Genomic DNA, 27,856 nt, shown 5'->3' on the forward strand with positions numbered 1-27,856 from the left:
ACTCTCCTCCTCTCTTAGGTGTATCTCTCTCCCATTCCATCCCTCTCCTCCCCATCTCCCTCTCCTCCATACCCCTTCTTCTCTCCATCCCTCACCCCCTCTCTCCCCCCTCCTTATCTCTCCCTCTCCCTCCCCCCCTCTGTCTTTGTTTGTCTCTGTCTCTGTCTCTCTCCTTCTCCCTTCCTTCATACCCCTTATTCTCTCCCTCCCTCCGTCCCTCCGTCCCCCTCCTCTCTCTCACTCCCCTCCCCCCCCCCTCTCTCTCTCTCTCCCTCTCCCTCTCTCTCTCCCTCTCCCTCTCTCTCTCTCCCTCCCTCTCTCCCCTTCTCCCTTCCTTCATACCCCTTCTTCTCTCCCTCCCTCCTCTCTCTCTCTCACTCTCTCCCTTTTCCTTCACATTTTCTTTAATACAAATAGTGCATATAGGGTATTAAGCCTATTAGTTCGCTGCCTTGCCATAACATTTTTAAGGCATAAGAGCATGTACACGCTACTTATTACTTGTAAGCACGTATGGGGTGTTGAGTCTATTAGTTCGCTACCTTGCCTTAATATTTTTAAGGCGTAGGAGTATGTGCGTGCTAATTATTAGTACAGGGTGGAAAAAAAATACTGTTGGGCTTACCAACATTTTAGGGACTAACAGCACGCACATGGTACTGAGACATACTTTAATTTTCCCAAGAGCCTCAATGACCTCAAATGAAGTTTTTGAGGTCGTTGAAGGCCCCACTACAACTGTGTCTGCACTTCTATCACTGTTTTATACATAGAAGTAAGTGATTTTTTCTGTTTTTGCATGATTTCAAATGATTGAATTGTTGTTCTTATTAGTTTTGTCAATATTATTGTGATTGTTTAATAGTTTTGATTAAAAAAAATAATGATAAGATGCATATTTATGGTTATTTGTTTGTTTATGAATTTTTGTTTACATACATATGTAATATGATTTTATTTAGGACAACCGATATCAACCATGAGAAAGAACAAGTGAGGAATGATGGAACAAAGAGAGGTTGAAAAGGAAAGACAAAGGCAACGTATGGAGAAATTACGTGAGATAAGAACAATGGGAGAAGAAGGTATGTCATCCTCGGCATCTCAATTCAATTTACCAAACGAACATAATGCACCTAATGCAACTGAAGAAGAGACATTTGATTTACCGTATGAACCTACTGTAATTAAAGAAGAGACATTTGATTTACCGTATGAACCTAATGCAATTGAAGAAGATACCACATTGAATAATCAATTAAATGATGAACATACACCTTGTCTATTTGATGAATTGAATGTACACAATGCACCAATGTTAAAAGCTCCTAGAATCATTCATAGGAAACCAAAGTATCTAATTGACATTGATGAGAATATATTGAAGCCAATGCTCGATTAAATGAATGAACGAACTTGTAGGAGAATGGTTAAAAGAATATGGCAAAACTATTTTGAAAACTTAAATCAAACCGCAAGATGTTAATTAATTGTTCAAATGATTAAAAATTTAAATTTTAGAGAGACAATGAAAATTATAGGCCTAAGATCACCTGAAAGTAACAATGAAAGAACTATTGTGAGAAATCTATTTGATGCATATCAAGCTATTGGTTCAAAATCACGTACTAAAGATTCTAATGCTACTCGACGTGTCATTACATCAACCATAATGAGCAAGAAAATAAAAAAAGATCGTTTGATAAGCAAAACAAGTAAGTCATTAAACGTTAGTAGAACAAAAATAGGTAAATCATTATAGAGGCGAGAAAAAATAGAGGAACCTAACAATAATTCTCTTTGGGTATTCTTAGGTAGACTACCACGCAAAGACAAGGTTGTTGTTGATGCACTAAGAACATTAATTGAAAATTTTTGGCATGACAACACAAGAGTTTCGCCCAACCAAAGAGATGTTGTTAGAAGGCGAATCAAGTCTACAAATCGTGAGCCACATGCCAAACACTATTTGGATATGACTCAAACTAAATTTTATGAAAGATTCCTTCAAAAGTTTCCTCAAATAAGAGTTTCTCAAAGATTTTTTGAAATGGCAAAACCTTTTTATATTAAGATTTATCATGTATGCGCCACATGTTATTTTAGGATGCATATTGAGTTTTCCATGCACTATGATATTTTTCATCATATTTGTTCTACTTTGCACACTAATGATCTTTTGCAGGAATGCAATATACAAGCACCTCCTAAGTCGGTAAGATAATTTATTTCAAGTGTGCTATGTCATAGATATGATGGTTGCATTTATTATAAGATGCCTTGTTTGGAAGCTTTTTGTGCTATATGTGGTGCTTTGCAACATTTACCAAGATTTTTACATTTGGAGAGCACACATGAAATTGGTAGGAAACTAGTTTCTTTTGGAAAATACAAGACAGTCACATATGGAGTTAAAGATGGAAAATATTTGAAGAGATGTGAGCTAGTAAAAAATGATATATGTGTAGCTGAATTTATGAAAATGTTTCAAGAGAAACTAGTTTATGAGTACATAATGCATACACATAGAGCTTGATGGTTAGATGAGCAATTCTAGTTATGTAAGGACACATTTCCTCTTGGCACCATTGTCTCTATCGTTGATTTTGCTGAAAATTATACACTAGAACCTCAAAACTATGTATTATCATTCTACACAAGTTTCTATTTTTGTAAACATAGCATTCATGCATGCAGATGATAGCACGGAGGAGGATAGAAAGGTTGTAAGAGAGTATCACTTCTACATAAGTGATTATCGTACTCATTCATTGGAGTTTGTACAAGGATGCTTTAAATTTTTCTATGATAGTTTAAGGGAAAGGAACATACGATACAATCGACACTTAATATGGTCAGATAATTGCACCACACAATTCAAGAATGCAAGGATATTTTATTGGTTGACAAGGATACATATGACAAGTGGTGTACAACTTTTTAAGAATTTCACTGAAGCTGGACATGGTAAGGGAGAGCACGATGGTGCAAGAGCATGTGTAAAAAGAGTCCTAACTAGAGAAAAATTGAAGTACGAAGGTGGTGTTGAGTTGATAGATGCAGAAACAATTGAGCGATGGTGTAAGTCTACAATGGGTCCAGGTAATCTAGGTACCTCAATGGTTCATAGATATTTTTGGTTGATCATTGAATCTAATATTGAAAACTATCTAGATTGTTGTACGGTTGTAGGATAGAGTGACATGCACTCATTTATGAATTCAAATGCAAGTTCACTAGTAATTTATATGAGACAGATGGCATGTTTTTTCTCTTCATGCATGTATTGTTTGTGGGAAGAATGTGAATCACAAGAGTGGGTTGACAAATGGTCTTGTAGACCGTTGGTTCCCATTGATACATATCAAATTCCCAAAGCACTACAATTGAGCCAGATGGAGACATCAATGGATTTTGACCATGTATCCGACCTAGTGGATTCAAGTGATTTTTTGAGTTAATTTTTTTGCAAGTATTCTTTTTGGTTCATTTTGTTGTACATCATACTTTATTTTTGGTATTAATTATCACTTTATAAAATGCAGGTCATGTGTATGTAGTTTTTGCAGAAGAGAACAATGAAGAAGGAACATATTACTATTTGTGTTGTTGTGTTGATCCTAAAAGAAAATTGACAACCACAATCATTGACAGAGAGGGTATTGAGTACCCAATAGGGTTTGTTGTTGTGACAAGAACATGGCTTAGGAGATACCCTGTCAAGACTTCTGATGTTTGGTTGTTCGAGGAGTTTGAAACACACAAACATATTCTTCATTTCCCTAACCTTGTTGTTGCAACAAATATTCATTTGATGAAGTATCGTGGTAGACCTCATAACAAGATTTTATGGAAAGTTTGTGAATCTGACCACGAGGCAATACTTGACACAATACGAGTTAGAGTCGATCCTAAAGGCTCACTTGATTGATTCTGCGATTCAAAGTAGAATGATTTTGAGAATTTTGTATATATCATCGACGAAATGTTCTATATTCATTTTTTGTATATATAAATGCCCATGAGCTGATTTTTACATGTTTAGGGGCATAATTTTGTATATTTAAATGGCAATGAGCTGATTTGTACATATGTAGATGCCAAATTTTGAATATTAAAATGGCGATGAGCTAAATCACACATATTGTAATGCCAAATTTTGTATAAAATCTCATGAGATGATTTGTAGGACATTTTTTTGTATATCCAAATACCCAAGAGCTGATTTGACCATATTTAGATGCAAATTTTTGAATAATATGTGACAATGTTTTGTGACTATTTTTTGTGTTTGTGTTTTGAGTTTATGTGATGTGATAAGGTCAATCATGAGGGTTCTTGATTCTTGTACAATCATGAAGAATTATTTGAGTCATTATCGGGTCATAGGGATCATAGATTGAGTCTAGATACAATTTGAGCAAAAATTGTCATTATTGTCAAAAAAGTTGTCAAGCAACTTGTACATCGTGTCGGTAGGGTATGACTCTCAACGTTTTGACGCTTTGGGATGCACGAGAGGAGCATGCCTAGCGTAAACATAACTAGCCAGACACGTTCGTGATGTCAGTTTGTGCACATGACGAATCGAATCAATTCTAGCCTATCTTGTAACTTTGCATTGCATGCAATTGACGGTTTTTGCAGCAGGCAAAAATATGCTACCAATTGAAAACGGCTCTGAGTCATCAAAAACTAAGATAGGCCATTGTAGAGGAGCCTCACACAACCCCACATGTTGAAATAAATTGATCAGATGTGTTTTGGATTGGAAGCAACAGTCCGCCAAAGTTTGACAATTTTTTGGACTCAGGGCACTTGAGAGATTGTGTCGGTAGGGTATGACTCTTGACGTTCTGGCACATTGGGATGCATGAGAGGAGCATGCATAGCATAAAATTGCCCACTTGGACATGCTCGTGATGTCGATTTGTGCACACAATGAACCAAATCAATTTTAGCCTATCCTGCAAGCTTTGCATTGCATGCAACTGACGATTTTTATAGTAGGTGAAAAAATGCTACCAATTAAAAATGGCTCTGAGTCGTCAAAAACTGAGATAGGCCACTGTAGAGGAGCCTCATGTGACCCCACAGGTTCAAATAGATCGATCATATGTATCTTGGATTGGAAGAAATAGTTCGTCAAAGTTTGATGATTTTTTGGACTCAAGGCACTTGAGAGATCGCGCCGATAGGGTATGACTCTCGATGTTCTGACACTTTGGGATGCACGAGAGGAGCATGCCTAGTGTAAATCTACCCACCCGGACACGCTCGTGACATCGGTTTGTGCACACGATGAACCGAATCAATTCTAGCCTATCTTGCAACTTTGCATTACATGCAACTGATGATTTTTGCAGTAGGCAAAAAAATGCTACCAATTGAAAATGGCTCTGAGTCGTGCAAAAATGAGATAGGCCATTGTAGAGGAGCCTCACGCGACCCCAAAAGTTCAAACAGATCGATCATATGTGTCCTAGATTGGAATAAATAGTTCATCAAGTTTTGACATTTATTTGGACTTAGGGCACTTGAGAGATCGCACCGGTAGGGTATGACTCTCGACGTTTTGACGCTTTGGGATACACAAGAGGAGCATACCTAGCTTAAACCTGCCCACCCAGACGCGCTCATGATGTCGGTTTATGCACACAATGAACCGAATCAATTCTAGCCTATCCCGCAACTTTGCATTGCATGCAACTGACAGTTTTGGCAGCAGACGAAAAAATGCTACCAATTGAAAATGGCTCAGAGTCATCAAAAACTGAGATAGGCCATTGTAGAGGAGCCTCACACAACCCCATAAGTTAAAATGGATTGATCATATGTTTCATGGATTGGAAGAAATAGTTCGTCAAAGTTTGACAATTTTTTGGACTCGGGGTACTTGAGAGATCGCGTCGGTAGGGTATGACTCTCGACGTTGTGATGCTTTGGGATGCACGAGAGGAGCATGCCTAGCATAAACCTTCCCACTCGGATGCACTCATGATGTCAGTTTGTGCACATGACAACCAAAATTTGACCATTACGACTGTGAGAGTGTTCTCGTACCACACACATATTGTTGTTTATATTCATATTGTTGATTACATAGGCAAATATTCATTTAAATTTATAAAAGGGAAGCCACCAAATACAATTAATACACAATAATGAACTAAATAAAAGGAGTTTTGTAGGGTTAATTCAACATTTTAGAAATTTTATCAAATCATATTCCACGATTGCATTGTTTTATATCATAGATTTTTGTTGTTTACATTCATATTATTGATTACATAGGCAAATGATCAGTTAAATTTATAAAAGGATAGCCACGAAATACAATGAATACACAATAATGAACTCAGTACACATTTGTTGGATTGAATATCAACATTTATATATATAAAAAAAATGCATGTCTGCCAAGTCAATACAAGTATTACAAAAATGTGGCATATGTCATGTCCAAATCGATATGCAATAAAAATGTAGAATATATCTACATGTATTGGTCATTATATGACCACAAATAACACTATATGATCCTAAACTTTTGGTGGATCATCAAAATTGAGTCTCTTCGATGCAGTACATGGCTTTGTAGATGGCTGCAAAACCACAATTCAAAAGCCAAGTTAGAATTCTTTTATAGAAAATAGTTCACAATTAACAACATAACTATGCATTTAACTATAATTCCTTTGCAATTGAAATGTAGATTACGTCATCGACTGATCTCAGAGCTAATGTCTTTGCTCTCCTCTCCTTGTCACTCTTAGGAGTTTTCTTGAAGACATACTTAAAAGGATCCACGTTATGGTCATACTGCGAAGGGGTCTATTGTAGATTAAATGTACAATTAATACAATGTGCTAACATAAATACATTAAAAATAATGAAAACCTATAATATAGAGAACAATGACGTACCAGTGCTTGAGATGCTTCTCCAATGGACTGAGGATGGCTCACCATCAATGGAGAAACTATCGCTATTGCCTATACAAAAAATGATCAAAGATTAAATACAATTAATATAATGATAAGTATTGTAGGTTAAAAACAATTAATGTAATATATCAAGCAAAAGTGTACCATATCCTGAGATGCTTCTCCAATGCATGGAGGAGGGCTTGCCATTGATGAAGCAACTATGGATATTTCTTTTATGAAAAAATTATAAGATTATAATATATCACAAGTTCACATGTATGCGTACATATAATCATGAAATCAAGAAAATAAAGTAGAGATACATACCTCTTCCCTCTCTTGATCTACGGGCGTATCAGGTGCATTCAACAAATCCACATAGCTCAATGACTGATGTACATGTAAAATAGACCAAAAATACTAATCAATCTACAAACCCCAACTAATACTTGATTTCAACATTTTCAAAAAACTGTACAACTAAAAATGTGTTCAATTACCTTCTTCCCACGTTTTGGCGTCTTCAAGGAATTCTTTTTCTTAGGATGAGGCCTAGACGCAGAGGGGGTACCCTAAAAACACAAAATTAACATGAGATATTAATACAGATAATATATTAAACATAATTTAAAAAATCTAAAATGAAATGACTTGCATATTCCATCAAAACAATACATAAAAAGGGTTGTACAAAATATGATACCGTATAGCCTTGTAGGCCAAAATCGATTGCTGAGAGCATGATGTCATCAATCTAGGACATTTGGTCCCCTGTCAACACCTACAAACCAAAAATTGGACCAAGAATTAAAGATAGTTAGTATATCTTGTAATATTTTTAAATTTAAAGTGTACTATTCTATTTTAACATGTTAAAAAATTTATACCTCAGGCATTGAAGTTGCAGCTGTAGTAACTACGAGAGGAGTATGGGATACCACTCCTGCATCCTGAAATGCATATTATTTAACTTAATTTAAATCAATGTATAAATGAAACTTAATTTATGTAATTACAAATTTAAAGTGATTGATAAATAAAATGCTATGAATTCAAATCAACACACCTATGTCTATCACTGATGGGCAAACACCATGTCCATCAACTCATTTGTCAGCACTAAATCCTCAGCCATGTTGGGCTGACATCTACTGCCGCAAATCATGCATGAATGAGATGTGGATCCATCTGCACCGGCCGCATCATCTATCCCCGAGCATATCCCTGAGCAACTAACACACATATGCTGAATGGGCTCTCTGTCGCCACCTGAAACAACTAATGACTCATCATCTAGTATAATAGGGTGTGCTAATGATGTCACATGCTAGATGATGGCACCAGTCAATATTGTGGCCACCTAAAGCGTCTGTAGCTCCATCGACTCTTGCAGCTCTACTGGGACAACTTGATGCACCTTAGGTTGGGTGCTAGGGGATGACAACTCTCTGGGGCTACTCACCTATGGGCTCCAAGTTTATCTTGAGTAGAGCCGCCACCTCTACCATGGAAATCTCTCATGTCAAAATAGTTTGGCCGCACATTGAGCACAAACTCACCGTAGACTTTTCTCAAAAAATACAATGGCACCTCATAATTATTATAAGGTGGATCATCAAAGACCATCCACCACCTCTGCCAAAAAAGATTCTTCATCTGCACATTGGTGCACCAATGTATGGGAAACCTCTTTGCATTAAGAGGTAACGACTGACCAGTTTTAGGATAAACAAAAAGGGCACATATTTGTTGTTTACCAATATTTTTGTTTTTCACTCCCTCATATGATAACCCATCAGCATAGTATTGATGACACCTATCCCTAAAGTTTCCCCATTTTGTAATTTGTGTGGAAACAATTGTGGCACCACTAGCTAATGTTTCTAGGCTAGTGGCGAGGGATTTATGATGCTCAAGTTTGGATGTTTTCAATTTATCAATCAATCTATTTATTTTAGATGTGTTTTGCCCTAACTGATTAATTAATTGCTCATGTGTTTCAAGTGTGCGGTCAAAAGGAGGAATTGGGGGTGTATCTTGTGGGTTTTCGGGAGGTGCATTTTGTTGCTCTTGTCGTGGATTATCAGAATCTGGTTTTTGAAACAAAAAATAAAACAACCTAATCAAAATTAATGAAATTAAATTCAAAACGTAAAAAAAATTGAACAAACGGGAAAGAAAGACAAAAATTAAGAAAAACTAACCTTGATCCATAGTGTCTGGAGGAGAAATGAGGCACCCCATTCGCAGTTTCATGGAGGAAATGGGGGAAAAACGTGGTTGTCATGGGAAAATAAGACCTAGTTTTTTTTAAAACATTTTTTGATAGGTACCACATACACGGTTCTTTAGGGCTTATGAGTGCATATGCGCTCACTTTCCTAAAAGCAGTGCGTACGTGCTCACCTTTCCTAAAATTAGCGTGTACGTGCTCACTTTCCTAAAAGCAGCGCATACATGCTACCTTTTTTAGGCTCGGGAACAACGCACCTAAGCGCGTTGATTTCAAATTTTATAACCCCGTACGCGCTGCTTATTTTTTCATGTTTTTTTTGGGTGGTGTCCACTTTTCAGGCCATCATCTTTGTGCACATACCCTTTTCTTTCCTTCGATGATATTTGAAGAAACAAAAGGAAATAAATGTGAAGGGTAAATAGGTACTATAGTTTTTAGTTTTAATAAGCACATATAAAACAAGTAAACAATTATATTTTTTGGTGTTTATTTTGTACATAATTATTAATTATTTTCTCTCACAAATATATAAAGGAAGTAAAAAAAAAATTGGTGTATTAACATTAAATATTATTTTCATTTTTTTTTGAATAATATTCTTTATTAAGTATCAATGAAAAATGTTTTAGTATAAAATTTGGTAGGAATTGCTTACAAAGGAAGGTATAATTATTTTAGAGAAATATAAATGGAAATTATAAATGTTGGGGTTCATCTCATAGTGTGATGGATAAATGATGTTGTTGTTATTGTGGCCATGAAGGTTCAAACCTCCACCTATTACATATAACAAAACATATCTTTTCAAAAGGACTAATTAATATATATGAGATATTGTGATCTCTAAATTTATTTTTATATTATTATGATCTCTTCAATGAAAATTTTAATTCTCACCAAATGATTTTTTTCTAAGTTCAATTGCCAAAACCAACACTTTTTCAGGGGAGGAAGTGTGGCACCAAGGTTCAAACCTCCAGTTGACCATTGTATTGCAATCTTACAGTACAATGATATTTTTAATTAGATAAGCAAGGAAATATGGCACCAAGCTTCAAACCTCCACTAGGTTGTTGTATTATTGCAAGCTTACAGTACAATGATATTTTTTTTAGATAAGCAAGGAAGTGTGGCACCAAGGTTCAAACCCCCACTAGGTTGTTGTATTGCAAGCTTACAGTACAATGATATTTTAATTAGATAAGCAAGGAAAGGGCCTTGAACCCTATTGTACATTAACAAAACATAACAATTCAAAAGGAATACTTAATAAATATAAGAAATTGTGATCTCTAAATTTATTTTTTAAAATTTATTATGATCTCTTCAATGAATTTTTTTATTCTGAGCTAATAAATTTTTTCTAAGTTCAATTGCAAAAACTGACACTTTTTTAGGGGGAGGAAGTGTGGCCACCATGGTTCAAAGCTCCACTAAGTCATTGTGCCACAAGCTTACAATACAATGATATTTTTATTAGATAAGAAAAGAAAGGGCCTTGAACCCTATTACATCTAACAAAACATAATAGTTGAAAAGGACCACTTTTTCATGCTAATGATGCATTTTTATGAAACTATAAAAAGTGGCACCTTTTTGGTACCACAACTTTGTGCACTTACCCGCACCCATCATTTAATGGCTATTGTTTTTAGTGCAATTATTTTGGACACAAAGAGGTGCATTCTAGAACAAATGTGAATCCGAATATTCAATGCCTTAGATATGGAAATTCTGGACATAAGGCTAACAATTGTGGTACTCAAGTTGATAACAGAAACTATAGACAATTAGTGAATGGAATGAATGGATCACAAATGAATGTGTTTTTTAAGGTCAATGTCACACATGTCATAAATTTGATCATAAAGCTAATCAGTGGCAATTCAGAGGAAATTTAGTGAATTCAAGATAGAAGAAGGTAAAGTGCTATAATTGCAACACATATGGACATTTTACTAACAATTGCAGGAACGAGAAGGCTCTAGTAAATAAACCTAAAAGGAATTTAATGGTATGGAAAAATAAGGAATCTATTGAGCCCTCTCCACCTAAATTTGATGTGGGTGTTTTTTCCTTTGAAAATTGATTCGGTAGTTAGTGTTCAGGGGGAAATTCAATGAAAAATATATTTGTTCCTCCTGTGAGAAGGGAATGCTTGTGGCAACACAAGCTGGTGTTGATATTGTTGCTAATGTATGTTCTGGTAGACTGTGTATGCAAAAGTGTAAAGTTTCAGCTGACATCATTTTGATAAGACATTTTTGGTGGAAAAACCCTAGGTATTCCAAGTAAGATAAATATTCAAGTTTCAATCACTTTTGCATCTTGCATTGAAGAAGATTTGAAGAGTAGAGCAAGGAGAGAAAGGAAGGAGATTCAGAGCACAATTTGTACACATGTTATTTTTCATATCTCTTCCTATGGATTCTAAGATAGCAACTGTTCAGATAATTGAGAATGTTCATTTGAATGAATATAATAATGAGAAAATTAGGAAATTGGGAAATTCTTTGTCAAATGAAAGTATGCAAGAAATTAAAAATTTAGGGCATAAAGGTTTAGATATTTGGAATGAGTTTCCTTAGTTAAAAAATGAAGACATAATAAAATCTCTCTTGAATTGCATTAAGGATGATCATATGATTTTGGACAAACCATATCCAATTTCAAAAGAAGCTATTTTTGTTGTGACTGGTTTATGTGATAATAGACCCCTTCTAGTAAAGAAATTGATTAAAAAAAAAGAAGTTGAAACCCTAACCGGCGTCTAAGGTGATCAACGAGCACTCATAATTGACACTATTTTTGATCCTGCAGTGAGGTATGTTGCTTATGGAGTATCTTATAAGATCTACTTTAGAAACAAAGAAGGTTCTACTTTAGTTATTTCTATATACATTACGCATCAGATGGTGAGAGAAGACAAGACCTTTGATTTATGTGAATTGTTGAGAGCACAGTTGGCAGAAAACATCAAGATGATTAAGCAACATGGTTATCCTTTTAGATTTAACTCCTTGATTATACGTTTGACGCTTTATTTCACAAAGACTTTACCCCTGAAAGAAAATATTACATGGAAATCAAACATTTCAATTAGAAAACAAATTTTTAGATATTTAGCTTGTTTGGAAAACAAAGATCTAGCATGTAGAGAATATTTCTTGGAGTCTCAGAAGAAGAATTATTTTTTTCGATCCGCTTCCTAGTTATTTTAATATTCTTGAAGGAAGTGCCTTCGGTAGTAAAAGTTCAAAGAGTAAAAGTTTGATGTCTCCTCTAAGATCAATGAAGAAGACAAAAAGTGAAGTTGCACATGAGGTTATTTCTTTGGATGATCCAGAATCATTTGGTGTGATTAAGGATAAGCATGATGCTAAAGAAATAGAGGATGAAGAAGATGATCCATGCAGTGTTGATAATATTCTAAGTTTTCTAAAGGAAGAAGTTGGATTGAAAAAGGTTGGTGAATTGTGTCTTGAGAATCCCTCCTATGATCAAGGTCAAATTGAGAAAATTCTAGCAGATTATCTGGTTCAAAACTATATTTCTCTAGACAGTATTGTTGCTATTTACTAAGTTGTCATTAGTTTTATGCCCAAAGTCATTCTATATACACTAGTCGGTTAATACTACCAAAAAGTCCACTCGGTAAACACCAAGGTCACCGGTGTCGGTTACAGAAGAGAGTCAAGTCACCGAGATGATATACACCGAGCTACAAACCGAGACATATGTAGAATGTCTACCGAGTAAAGTTCATATGTCTACCGAGCAACATAGAAGGTATACCGAGTTAATCTGAACTGAGTGGAAACGTGTTACCAGATTAAATGAACCTGGACACACATGTGAAATGTGTTTCAAGATTCAAGAAGATGAAACCATTATTACATAGGAAATTGCATTTACAGATTTTGTATGATTTCAAGGAAGAATATCCAATGAAATAATTTCTATGTTTATTCATTCAATAAAACATGTTTGTATGGTCGAAGCAAGAACAAATCACCATCTCAAATATCTATATAAACAGAATGATTTGAGTATTTGAAACATGAGATGATATGATATGACATGGATAATCAAGAGTGGAGATACAAAGGAATGACATAGTTCTTTATGAAGATTGACAGAGATAATCACAGGTTATCGAGAAGGTTTCAGAGAATAGTTTAAGGGACAGAGTATACAGAAGTGGTTACTGAGTTGATTTATCAATTATTGAGGAATGCTATGAGCAAGGAAATTTTATCTTGAGCACATAGAGTCTGCTATAACATTTCAGATGTGAAGTTGCAGATATTTTGTAAAGATTTTGATTGAAATATTAAGTTGTAACAAAAACCTTTAACAAGATAAAAGACTAATAAAGTCTATAAATTATAAAGCCTTTAACCAGGTACAAAATTTTGTAGAAGTGTTTGTAAAATCCTTTAGTAAGGTAGATCTAAAGATATTTATACTCCTAACAGGGTAAGCTATCATAAATGGCTAAACATGTAGCTCTAACCGAGTAATCTTGACTACTGCAGTAGTGAAGTTGTGGGTGCCATCCCCACTGCAGTTTTTCTCTCTAACCAACAGTTTCCATGTGACCAAAAATCTTTGTGTTATGGAGTGATATTTTGATGTATGTCATTTCTATGATTATGTTTCAGTATTATATATCTTTGAGATCAGCAATACATAGTTTGTGTTTATCAATAAAATTGTTTTTCAAGAAAAGTTTTGAAGTACTGATTCACCCCTCCCCTCTCAGTACATTAGCTTTCCAAGTAAGACCTAAAAATTGGTATTAGATCCTTACTCTTGGTAAAGGGACTAACAACCTAAAGAGAAAGATCCCATCAATGGAAGGCTATAAACAATCTCGCAGGATTGTGAATCTTCAAGAAGAATTGGATCATGCTAATCAAATGATTGCAGATATGCAGAGGCAAATGCAGAGATTATTGAAAGTTAGAAGAAGGTTGTCTGATGATTTACAAGACTCACAAGAATTGGTGGAACAAATTGAGACATCATCTGAGAACAGCATATCAGAAGAATCTGAAGAGATGATTGCAGAATTGGAAGAAAAAAACAAATCACTTAGTGAATAGCTAAAAGCAATGAGAAGCGAACATGAGTATTTTAGGACATAGATGACTGAAAATCTTGATGCATTGAGAACAGTTGAAGACAATAAGAGAACTATAGAAGGAGAAAAACAACAGCTAGAAGCAATGGTGTCCGCAAATAATGATGAAATATCAAGGATGACTGAAGTTCAACATAATCTGTTTGATCAATTGGATTATGCACATCATGAAGCTGCTCTAAAGGAAAATGAGAATCAAGCATTGAAACTTGAAATATCAAGATTGAACAATGAACTAGAAGCAAAAAAGAAGTCAAAAGAAACACTAAGGAAAAGCCATGAAGCGTCAAGAATGTTGGATGAGCAACTAACTATGAGAACACCCAACAAAACTGTAGGACTTGGTTATAAAGGAAACAAATCTATCGAGAAAGGGATCAACACTACCGAGAAAGGAGAATCATCAAAGCAAGATGGAAACACAGAGAACATCCAGGACAAGAAGCCTATTTGCAACTACTGTGGAAAACAAGGACATGCTGCCAACGTTTGCCTGATCAGAAAAGGTAAGAAACCGAATGTTACTAGGTTTAATTATTATTGTTACAATTGCAATAAGTATGGTCACACATGTAAGAAATGTAGAACAAAGTCTATCAACAATTATCAGAAGGCAAAATACAAAGGGTTTTGCAAAAATTGCAATAGATATAGACACAATACCAAGAAATGTTGGTTTAAGAAGAAAAACTATATGTGGACTCCACACCGAGAAAACACTAGAAGCTACCAAACTCACACAAATCTCAATCAATAATATACTTCAGTACCATGGGATTACAATACAAGAATTTGGTGTGAATGTTGTGGAAGATACAAACACATAAGTGCAATCTATATGACATGGTTTGGAATGAACAATCGGAGATCATAGAAAAGTCTAGGAATGACATGTTTTCATTGTCACAAAATTGGACACATAGCTAAAGACTGCAAAGACCAATCGAGAGGAGATACTGAGGAGATAAGAAGCAAATTACAGAAATTTTAGAAAAAGAAGGAGAATGTGTCAACCAATGAAGGAAGCACCTTACCTATCGAGTTAGGTGCATCTACTTCAAATTAGTCAATGAAGGTATGGAGGGACTGCATTCTCAAAGGTTAGATCTTAACAGTTCCTATGTATTCATACACTTAATTCTAAAATCTGCATAGCTAAGATGCAATAGAAAGTTCGAAAAATTATCTAGTATTTTGATTTACCAGAGAAGTCGGTAAAAGTATTAAACCTGTCTAGTCGGTAAAAGCTTATAAGAGAGATAGTCGGTAAAGTGAAACCAAGTGCATTTAATGCCCATTTAACCTAACCACACGAATCTCGATAAGGTCAAAAGGAGGTATTTAAAGTATTGAGCGCGGTCATTTTTCACTTACCAGTTTTCAAAGTGCAGAGCAGAGCAGAGCGAATCAAAAGGCGATCAAGCATTTCCAAGAGTGAATTCAAGGTATTTAGCAAATCTAAAACTGCATTTTTAGCAGTTAACCAATCAAGTCAAGTTGTGAACATTTGGGAAGTATTTACTAAGTTGGAAGCATTTTCTGGTTATTTGAAACCCTAAGTTATTTCGTAAGTAAAATCTCAAGTTTGAAATGGCTCCCAAGATACAGAAACCCGTTGTAGTAGAGACCATTGAGAAGCCTACACTGAAATACACCTTACCTCCCAAAGTGGCTTCCGAACCCGATGAGAAAACTACATTCTCTCTTATTTCGGATAGGGTTCTATTGATCGAAGATGTTAGATTTTATACCAATTGTAGAGTTGATGAGCTAGGTCATATTGAGATTAAGGATATGTATGAGAAACTGTGCATCGATGGAAATTTGGATAGCAAGTTTGAGCATATCAAAGTTAAGGGATTGACCAAAGCCCTAACCTATCCTCGAGTCTTCAAACCCTAAAGGGTCAAATTTGTCTTGAGCCGAGTGCATGAAGATTTTATGTGGCTAGAGGATCAACCTTTCAAAATCACCAAGGAGATTATTCACATGATAACCGGATACCCTATATTTGACCATGCTCGAGCACAGAAGATGATTTCATAAAAGGAATTGATAACATTAACAGGTGCTGAGTCTGATAGCAGAGGTCTTAAGTTGAACAATGTGACAGATGCAGAACTTAATTTTGTTGTTAGAGTTATTGGTTATTGTTTCTTCCAGACAGCAAGAGAAAACAATGTACCGTGTGCAGTTGTAGATTTGGCCTATAAAATTGTTAAAAAGGGTATGCAAATTGATCTATGTGAAGTGTTATTGAAGAATCTTTTTGAAAATATCAATACAATAAGGAAACCAAAGAAGAATAATATTGCTAACATACTAAAGTTTGGGTCACTCTTAGTGTGTATGTTCTTCTATTTTCAGAAGTTCTTTCCATCAGTCATTAACATTGTTTGGGAATTACACTGACCTATCACCCATCAAATAAATGATTTCATCAATCAGCTAGGTGATAATTTCAATTTGATAATGGATGATTACTTCAACAAATTCCAGGAAAAGATGCACAGCAGATACAAGATTCCACCTCAGCTAGTGGAAAAGTATAAGGATACTATATGTTTTGAATTGGATACAGACTACTGTTATGTCAATGCAGTAGAACCTAGGACTCAATCATTACCACCTATGGGTTATGAGATAGATTTTGACATTTCTCAACATTAGATAGATGCCTTTTTAGCACTTCCAAGGCATGCTACCGAGAAAAGATATGGCACCTATGAAGAGGTGAAAGAGAAAGTAAAAATGAGCATTGTTGTACCGAAGGCTGCCAGAAAAGCCACTAGAATGATCAAGGATTTAACTAAAATTTTTGGAGAAGGTTCTACCTCCACTCCTACTAAGAGTGATCAACTTTCGATCGAGGAAGAATCTGAAGCTCAAGAAGCAACAATTACGCTGAGCACTGAGTTGCCAAAGGGCAAAATTTTGAAAAGAAAGAAACAAGATGCAACCAAGGTATCATCAAACCCACCAGTGAAGCGACCGAACACTAGATCATCTGTTGAGTCACCTGCTAAGAAGCAGAAGAATGTAGAAATGCCTAAAGTTACAAAAACTTATAGAAAGAAGAACATAAGACTAATTTTGGATAAAGAGGCAAGTGACATGGAGTCAGAAGATGTAAATAAACTTCAGATAGTGAAAAGCACAAAGGAAGATGTACATAGTGTTGACAATTTTTGTGCAAAATTGAAGGAATGTGGTGGATTTGGGTCATTTAGATATGTAAAATATGATACAAGAATAGATGAAGAGAAGAGGCAAATAGAAGAGATTGTAATTTGTACACTTCTCAAGTTTTGAGTAGTTCCATTGGAAGTGGCTGGTTTTCTTCCAAAAGCATTATACTCACATATTGACAATAGATGGAAATATGCTATGGACTCGGAGAAACAAATAAGAGAAAGAGTCTTGGTACATCTCTTTCCAGATATGTCGGTAGAAGAAATAAAAGATCACTTGCAAAACTACCAAACAAATTTTCAAGTAAAACAAAGGGCCTTAAAAATGATGAATGGCCTATATCTTGAAGTTGAAAATGAAACAAAAGAAAAATGGAAGAAGATATTCAGGATTCAGGCTGAAGAACCAAAAGGTGAAGAAGAAATAGTTGACATCACCGAGCAAGATCCTGCTTCCACTATTCAGTTAGATGAGGATGTGATAGACATTGAAGCACAAGAAGAAGAAATGATAGAAGGAAACACCTATGCCAAACTAGTGTCAAGTGAACCAGTTTTGGAACAGGTTAAGTCCTATCCTTCGATCACCCAACAAGTTTTAGCTGAGAACCCTTAGGATATAGATGAAGGCACAGAGGTTCCAAAGGTTAAACAAGATGAACCTACCTCTCAGGCCACCGGTGAGCAAACTTCTCAAGTACCTTCAAGCACCGAGACAATTGCCAATGATACTCCAAGCAAGGAAACACCGAAGGATAAAACAGAGGCTACATGAACTGACAAAAGTGTTGCCTCTATCGAGCAACATACTGAGGAAGGAAAAGTCTCCAAAGCCATTGTACCCATTCAATCGGCAAAGGCATCATCATCAAAGGAGAAGAAAGCAAAACAACACAGTTTTAAGATAGATCTGTCAAAGCCTATTGTGCTACCGAATGTTGACCTAACAAAATTGAAAGGGCAAGCATTGATAGAATTCGGTGAGCTTTATAAAGCCAAAGCAGAGCAGGAAAGACAGATAGCTATTCAACAGAAGAACCGATTACTTTAGAAGGTTAAAACATTATTGACAGACATGATACCTGAAGCTACCATCAATAAAGATGTTGTCATCCATGTGCAACTGGATGAACTACTCACTCAATCGGAGGAATCAGGAGTAGAAGCATCAGAATACCTTAGCAAATTGAAGGAAAAAGAGCTAACTGCCAAGATGATTGAAGAAATGCAGAAAGCAATTGCTATAAGTAAAATAAAGCTTGTTGAATTCATTGCTGAGTTGTCCCCTCAACTCAAGCATATTATTTATTTATTCCAGAAGTTATGTACATTCTCATTCTTCATCAAAGATATCAAGAATAAGACTGAAGTCATTGAAAAAGAGATTACCGATCTCTCAAATAAATTGACTACCAAGCCAAATTCTCTACAGAATTTTTATACAAGGCTACAAACACTTATGGCTCAACAGTTAGAACTTCGGAATGAAGAGCATAAAATAAGGATGGATATCATGACTCTTCAAACATTATTTATTCCCCATTTGTCATCAGTTCAAGAGCAGATCAACTGAGCTACCCAATTGTCAACTCAAGTAGAGGGAAGCACTTTAGATGGTTTGATCACACTGTCAGCTGATAATATAGCTCAGAATACAATATTGGAAAGTGTCAAGGATGCACTTAAGAACACCCTTACCGAAGCTCGTACAAAGTATAAATCTATTTTTGATCAGTTGCCCCCACCAAATGGTATCTAGTTTTGATGTTTGTCAAAAAGGGGGAGTGTACCGAACATGACCAAGCATGAATATCTGAGTGTATGTACCAAGTATACAAAGTATCTGAGTGTACAAACTTTATCATATATACTGAGTGTACAGTTGACATTGTTAGGGGGAGCATGGAACATCAGGAGCATGTAACATCAAGAGCATGAAAATACATCGCATGAAACATCAAGTTATGTACATAATATTGATAAGGGGAGTATGTATTTGAACATTGTATATACTAACATTTCAGTTTATTTTGCAAGTATATAGATTTTGTAATATGACTTTGAAAGGAGTTTTGTCAAACATACCAAACTAATGTCAAAAGGGGAGATTGTTGCTATTTACTAAGTTGTCATTAGTTTTATGCCCAAAGTCATTCTATATACACTAGTCGGTTAATACTACCAAAAAGTCTAGTCGGTAAACACCAAGGTCACCGGTGTCGGTTACAGAAGAGAGTCAAGTCATCGAGATGATATACACCGAGCTATGAACGGAGACATATGCATAATGTCTATCGAGTAAAGTTCATATGTCTATCGAGAAGCAAAGAAGGTATACTGAGTTAATCTGAACTGAGTGGAAACGTGTTACCAGATTCAATGAACCTGGACACACATGTGAAATGTGTTTCAAGATTTGAAAAGATGAAACCGTTATTACATAGGAAATTGCATCTACAGATTTTATATGATTTCGAGGAAGAATATCCAATGAAATAATTTCTATGTTTATTCATTCGATAAAACATGTTTGTATGATCGAAGCAAGAACAGATCACCATCTCAAAGATCTATATAAACAAAATGATTTGAGTATTTGAAACACAAGATGATATGATATGACATGGATAAACAAGAGTGGAGATACAAAGGAATGACATAGTTCTGTATGAAAATTGATAGAGATAATCATAGGTTACCGAGAAGGTTTCAGAGAACAGTTTAAGGGATAGAGTATACAGAAGTGGTTACCAAGTTGATTTATCAATTACCAAGGAATGCTATGAGCAAGGTAATTTTATATTGAGCACATAAAGTCTACTATAACATTTCAGATGTGAAGTTGCATATATTTTGTAAAGATTTTGATTGAAATATTAAGTTGTAACATAAACCTTTAACAGGGTAAAAGACTCTAATCAAGTATATAAATTGTAAAGCCTTTAACCAAGTACAACATTTTGTAGAAGTGTTTGTAAAATCCTTTAGCAAGGTAGATCGAAAGATCTTTATACTCCTAACAGGGTAAGCTATTATAAATGGCTAAACATGTAGCTCTAACCGAGCAATCTCGATTACTGCAGTAGTGAAGTCGTGGGTGCCATCCCCACCGCAATTTTTCTCTCTAACCAAGAGTTTCTGCGTGACCAAAAATCTTTGTGTTATGGAGTGATATTTTGATGTATGTCATTTCTATGATTATGTTTCAGTATTATATATCTTTGAGATCAACAATACATAGTTTGTGTTTATCAATAAAATTGTTTTTCAAGAAAAGTTTTGAAGTACTGATTCACCCCTCCCCTCTTAGTACATTAGCTTTCCAAGTAAGACCTAACAAGTATTGCCGACATCTTGCCAAATGTCTTGTGTGAAGTGCTTAGAGATCGAATGAAGCAATTTGTTAAGGCATTGGTTGTTGAAGAAGATATTCAGGATGACATAGAGAAGAAGTGTGTATATGCTTAGAACAAATTATCTAAAGACATAAGGAATATGAGAGTTTGTGTGGTGGAAGAAAGAAAAGTTTATAGTTACTGTTTCCAATGGCCTGTAGCTGTAGAACATTTCAAAGCAAAAATTGACTCTATTGAATTTGAGTTGTGTTCCTTGGGTAAGGCATTTAGTATTTTTAGTGATCTTGATTTGGTGCATAGAGAAGGAAGATAAACTCCTTGCAATAAGATCTTACATTTTATTAGAAATAGAAAGAAGACGTGATGAGTATATTCTTGAAAGTAAAGAGATTGTTGAACCTCAGTTAGAGCATCTTTCCAGTATTCTCTTTGAAGTTGAGAAGTGTGAGCGAAACATCTTTGTTCTTGGTTCATTATCAAATGCAGTTGATGCAATTATGTAGAATGATATTTTGAGCTTGAGTATCCATTTGGCGATGAAGTCTTGTAAGACTTTCTTTATGGAATTAAAGGAGAAGTATAAGAGAATATTTTAGAAGCGTAAGTGAAACATTCTTTCTTTTGCAATACAGATTTTGTGTTGGTAACCCATTTTTAATGTTACCCTTTGTCCTTGATGTCAAAGGAGAGAAATATTATGTATCAAGGAGAAATATTGAGTTTCAATTTTTGGGAATCTTGGAAGCATTATCTAATGGGGAGTTATTGCAAATTATGATATAAGTTATATTTTTTATTTTTTTTAATATGAAAAAGGCAAACAATATATCTAACAATGAAAACTAAAATTTATACTAATGTAACAATTTTTTTTTTTGTCATTTTTAACATTTTTAAAATAATTTTTCACAACTAAAATAATTTAATTAAATAGAAAAATCAATAACTTTTTTTTTATCCTTTTTTTTATGTAGCACAAATTGATCAATAATTTTGAAAAGATATATAAACAATAGATCAACCTAGATTTTTTTTTGACTTATTCTTATCAAAATACCTTTTAAAAGATAATAATAAAGAGTACAATTTGATAGATTTTTTAATATAATTCAAGATAAATGTTTTCTTTTTCATTTTCATGCTTGTTTGACCAACTTAATAGCTTTTCATCTTAAGACAAACTATCATTATTTTTTGTATTTTTTTATGAATTTAGATAGAAAATGCATTGTTATTATGAAACAAATATTGAAAAAAATCTAATAAAATAAACTATCTACTAAAATTCAAAAGAAGTAAAATCATGAAGTGTTGTAGATCTAGACAAGAATGTGAAAATAAGTTTAATACAATTATAACTATTATAATCTAAAACTAAAAAAAAATTATAAAATAAATGAATATTCATAGTTATATGACAATATAATGGTGTTGTGACAATAATTTCTTTAGGGGCCAACTTTTCCTTCTCTTTGTTTTCTTTCTATTAATAATATTCTTTTAATGACAAAAAGAAAGAAATGTGAAGGGTAAATAGGTAGAAATATAGTATTGTAGTTTTTTAGTTTTATTGAGCACACATGAGATAAGTGAACAATTATATTTCTTGGTGTTTATCTTATATATAATTATTAGTTTTTTTTTTCCTCAAACATATAAAAGAAATAAAAAAATATTTTGTCATGTATTAGCATTAAATATTAAACCCTCAATTTTTATTAATAATATTCTAGATATTAAGTATCAATGAAAAATGTTATAGTATAAAATTTGATAGGAATTGTATACAAATGAAGGAATAATTATTTTAGATAAATACAAATGAAAATTGTAAATGTTGGGGTTCATTGTATAGCGTTATGGATAAGTGATGTTGTTGTTGTTGTGGCCACTAAGGTTCAAACCTTCATTATACAATGATATTTATTAGATAAGCAAGGAAAGGGCCTTGAACCCTATTACATATAACAAAACATAACAATTCAAAAGGACTACTAAATAAATATAAGAGATTGTGATCTCTAAATTTATTTTTTAATTATCATGAAACTTTTAATTCTCACCTAATAAAATTTTTCTAAGTTCAATTGCAAAAACCAACACTTTTTTCAGGGGGAGGAAGTGTCTTTTTCACACTCTCCCTTTCCAAACATCTCTTCTTCCATGCCCAAATGTTTGGGAATTTCTCCTCCAAATGAAGCTTGAACCTTCCCACGCTCTCAAACATATCAAACCATGAAATAAAGGGAACAAATGCTATATCCAAAAATCCAAACCTATCTCCACCAAAGTAATTTTTTCCTTCTAACTCTCCTTCTAATATTGGTAAATTCTGTAGGAAGTCACATTTGGCTACTTCTTGTTCTTCTCCTTTGGTTTTAAACATCGTCACTATAGGAGTACAAATGTAATTAAAGTCATTGTCATACCCAAATAAGGACAACATTAGCATTAGCATTAGCATGAAAATGAATATAACATATTTATGTAGCACATTAAGCTCGAGCTAAAATTATTTGAATATTTGATTTTATACATTTATTGTATCATTTTATCTATTAAAAATAATGGGGATAAACAAAATTAAGGACCATTCAATAATAAATTGTGCATTTTTATGTGTTTAACAGTTAAAAATATTTTAATGCCACAATAGTGAGTAGTGATAGATTGATTGAATTGTTGAAGGAGTAGGATTATGAAAGTAACATATATAAAGTAAATAGAAATGCATTCTTATATATATTTTGGGTTTCTCAATGATACTACAATTAAACAAAGCCATGTACTAAAGGGTTGTAGTCCAATTTTTTTAGCACAATTGATGAGGATGAGGGTCTGTTCCTTCACTACACCATCCAACAAGATTCAAACTCTTTAAGGTATGATATAAGGTATGAGGCCAGAATCCTACCTTGGATTGTTTTGGAGAATGCATGTCTCTCAATTCTTTGACTTTTAACCCAAAAGATATCAACAAAAACTTATATTCTCATACAAATAATATAAAAAACTTTTGAAGAATATAAAATCTCCCAAAACTAAAAACAAAAAAACAAAAAATAAAAACGAACGTACAATCTTAGACTAAAAGTCGAGCGATTCAAACTCTTTAAAGTATGGTATAAGGGATGAAGCAAGATTCCTGCCTTAAACTGTTATGGCAGAATGAATGTCTTCCAATCCTTGACTCTTAACAATAAGATATCAACATAAACTTGTGTTCTCATTTAAATAACATAACAAATTTCTAGATAATATAAAAATTTGATTAAAAGAATTTATCTTAAAATTCTTCCAACAAACCAATACGATGAAAAACAATCTTGAAACTAAATCAGATCCAACTTACCTTTTTGTCTGCAAAATCTGTCCAGAAGAGTGCAATAGCTCGGTCATATGGATGAGAGGGAAGAAAAGCAGTGTGAGGAGAATTCCAAGCGTGGTCTATGTATTGGAGAATGATGAGAGATTCTGAAATAACAACAGGTACCTCCTTGTGTAAAGGATTCATTTGCAGCAACATGGGACTCTTGTTCCTCAGGTTTTGCTCCACATACTCATAATTGATGCCTTTTTCTTCAAGCCCAATCATAGCTCTCATGCCATAGGGGCTAAACCAAGATGTTAGAAGCTTAATATCTTCTCTATCTTCTTTCAACCTATCCATGCTTAAGCTGTATAATGAAAGGAATGCTTAAGCTGTTTAGTTGTATGGTATATTTATATTGGTTTTAGGGCACTGACGTCATTGCTGGCGTCATTTCCTGTGATTGCTGACGTCATTGCTCGTGTGATTAGTGGCGTGCCATTGTTAGAAAGTCAGTAGTGGCGTCTCAACTCGCATATACTTATTAATTCCTGAAAATCAGTTGATACCTTTGAGTTGTTTTATGAGGTCTCATTCTTACCAGTTCCTAAGTTTATTATTTCCTGTCTAATAATATCTGAAAAAGAAGAATTAAAATATTTTGATACAATTCGTCACTTTGTTTTTAAGTAAATAATTAATGGGAATAAAATGTATTAAATTGTTTTAATGCTTTTGGAAACAAGGGTGATGGTGTATGATTACCCACTATTTCAACTATTATTTATTAATTAGTTAAAAACAGTATTTTAATTTTCAATTAATTAAATAAATATAGTCAAAGGTTTTTTTTTGTTGTAGCTGATGTATACATCAAAAGAATTGGAAATAGTAAGATGCTCTACTTTTATGTAAGATGTATGCCATGTCCTTTTGATCTTGATCTTAGCAGCTATATGTGAAAGACTTTGCCTCTGTACAAGGTCATAGCCTCTCAAAGTTGGATGCTCTGCCTTTTAACTCTGAATTATATAAAATAAATAAGTTATACAAGTATTTTTATTAATTTGAAAAAATATTTAATAAAAGATTGAAATATATCATTTTTAATTGATTATTTTTATTAGATATTTTTTTAAAGAAATATACACATAAAAAAATGATATCTCTGGATATATTTTACATAAATTTTTAAAAATATATAGATACTAGTTGATAACATTGTTAAATCCAAGTTAAAACAATGTTATTAATTATTTTCATTCATGTGCCGGACGATTCTCATCCAAGCCTGTCCATTGGAGTCTTAACTCATTTCTAAGTGAAAAATAGAGATACCTTGAAAATGGGATCCTTTTGAATTCCAGGGACCATTCCCTTACATGCAGAGCTATCAGATGACAGTCCATAATGGAGACTAAATCAAAATAGGACAAAAACAATTGGAAACTGAAGAGGGGCTGTTTAAGTGACTACTTTACTTCAAGGGCTTTATTTTACTCAGATACACTAGAAATTTCATTTATAAAGAAGGCACTAGTGAATCTTAATGAAGTATTTGTTTCTGGAATTTGATCTTTTGAACTCATAGGGAAAACTGGGAACTACATTTGAACTCATAGGGAAAAGTGGACCGTGTATTGATTTTGGAATAGGAAAAGGCCTACAAACTTAAATGATTTACACATGATCACTCAAAGACAACAGACAGCCATCTGAGTTCTACCATTCTAATGCAGAATTTACTTTGAACATAAACATTTGGCTAGAAAATGGTCAATAAATCAGAATTCCAGGCACAATAAAAGCAGTGGCAGGGGTAGGTATGGTAATTTATGATCATAAGGTAAGGTTTGTTCAGGCTCGTTGTCATGCGATTGGTTTCAAGTCTAACAATTGTGCAGAATTTTTTGCTTTGTCCTTTGGTTTGGATATGGCTATATCTTTGGGAATTAAAGACTTATAATTGAGGGTGATTCTATGGTTATTATTCAAAGTGTTACAATATATACTTGATCATATTTTGCAAAAATAAGATTTTTTTAATTCCTTTTTGATTTCCCACTGTTATAGGGAAGCGATATGCTTGATCACAATGTTTATTTTGACAGGGTCTCTGATTATGGTTTCATTTTTTGCTATGTGCTATCATTTTAACGAGTGGTTTGGAGAATTGTGTTTCATAGACAGAGGTGGTTTAGACTGGTGTTTTTTGGCAGCAATGGATATGCATCCTTCGGTGATCATACTTTAATCTTCCTTCTATATGCTTCTGTTGGTGGCTTCCTTTATATCTAATGCGGCTTATGTAATTGGGATGCGTTTTTTGATGTACTATGCCAATGGGCTTTTGGTATTGGGTAGAATAGGCTTGTGTTACTTAAGCAATACTGAAGGGTTTTCTTGCTGATTCTTTCCCTTCAGTGCTTTTTGAACCAAACACTGTAAAAAAAACTTTTAAAATTTAATATAGTTCAGTGGTTCTATCCACTTTTATAAAAACAAAACAAAAAAAACAGTGACTAGAAGCCAGTAGCAAGGGAGGCATGCAACAAAGAAGGAAATTGGGTAACTGATCAAAGAAGAAATGACAAAAAAAAGTTACTTCTCAAATCAAATCGAAATAATGAAAATGCAGTACAATAGGAATCACACCACCGAAAGAAATTAAAAAGCAACCTAAAAACATCTAGGAAAACGTACACAAGGTGTAAGCGGAGGCATTTGTAACGCCAGTAATGAAGGAAAGTATTTAGGTGGATACTAGAGAATGGTTCATATTAGGATGGCTGATTCTTATGGCCTTAAAACCCACTCTTTACCTATTTAAGGAAAGAGAGAACTCACCAAGAAGCATTGGGCACCAGATAACCCACTCAAGAAGCTCAGGTTTGTGGGGAACTTAAATGTTGATGATTGATCAACAAATTACAACTATCACCTAAGATCATATCAAATTAAAACTATTTCTTTAGTTTGTTACAGTAAACATCCTGTTCTTGTACAGTATACTTTCTTAGAGACGATATTCTGTATATTATACATTTTCATTGAAACGTTTCATTATGTCTTATTTGTGACCATTCTTCTACCTTGGATTTCAAGGCATCTGTCAAAAGCATTGAGATCATAGACATAAATAAATATAGTTTAAAAAACTACCCTGTACACAGTATTTCTAAAACAAAACCCAATGGAAGCGATGGGGACAGTAGGACATGTTTTCAATATAAGGTATTTTTGGGTCATTTTATAAGAAATAGCATGGGAGATATTTTTAACTAAAAGAGAGGTAAAAATTTATTCAATCATGAAAGTGATACAAACAGAGAGACAAAAAGAAAGAACTAGAAAGCCCTATCAGTGTCTACTAGTTGATCTAGTATAAGAACCATATCAGGAGGCAATTGCCCCCCTATCCACTATATTTCATCCCTGCATTTGATCCGACGCTTATTTGGCTAAACAGTCAGCAACACCATTCCACTCCCTAAGAATGTATGTGAAAGTAACTGAATCCAGGAACCGCACACCTAAAGAATCTGTCTAATAACTGAGACCAAGTGCCAACTAACATCCCCATGTTCCTGTCGGGATAGCAAATTCACCACCTGAAAATCAGATTCACAGATAATATTACGCTAAATATTCTGATTAGAAATTCAGTTTGTTACTATATCCAAAATGA

The 27,856-nt window shown here is 34.1% G+C and overlaps 1 protein-coding gene across 1 annotated transcript; it reads right to left on the reverse strand.

The window, feature by feature from the left end:
• Nucleotides 1-24,008: 24,008 nt before the first annotated feature.
• On the reverse strand, nucleotides 24,009-24,644 carry LOC131858578 (glutathione S-transferase U16-like). Its single transcript, XM_059211865.1, has 3 exons — nucleotides 24,640-24,644; nucleotides 24,211-24,535; nucleotides 24,009-24,050 (listed from the first exon to the last, which is right to left on the reverse strand). Exons 1-3 carry the CDS (start codon nucleotides 24,642-24,644, stop codon nucleotides 24,009-24,011), a joined length of 372 nt encoding a protein of 123 aa, XP_059067848.1.
• Nucleotides 24,645-27,856: the final 3,212 nt, after the last annotated feature.

This window comes from Cryptomeria japonica, chromosome 9 (assembly GCF_030272615.1).
Source record: "Cryptomeria japonica chromosome 9, Sugi_1.0, whole genome shotgun sequence".
NCBI lineage: Eukaryota > Viridiplantae > Streptophyta > Pinopsida > Cupressales > Cupressaceae > Cryptomeria > Cryptomeria japonica.

Bases quoted from the DNA above. Each gene is read 5' to 3' on its own strand.
- LOC131858578 (XM_059211865.1), bottom strand. The intron at 24,051-24,210 runs GTAAGTTGGATC...CTTATTGTTAAG, and splicing joins CAGATTTTGCAGACAAAAAG to AGTCAAGGATTGGAAGACAT.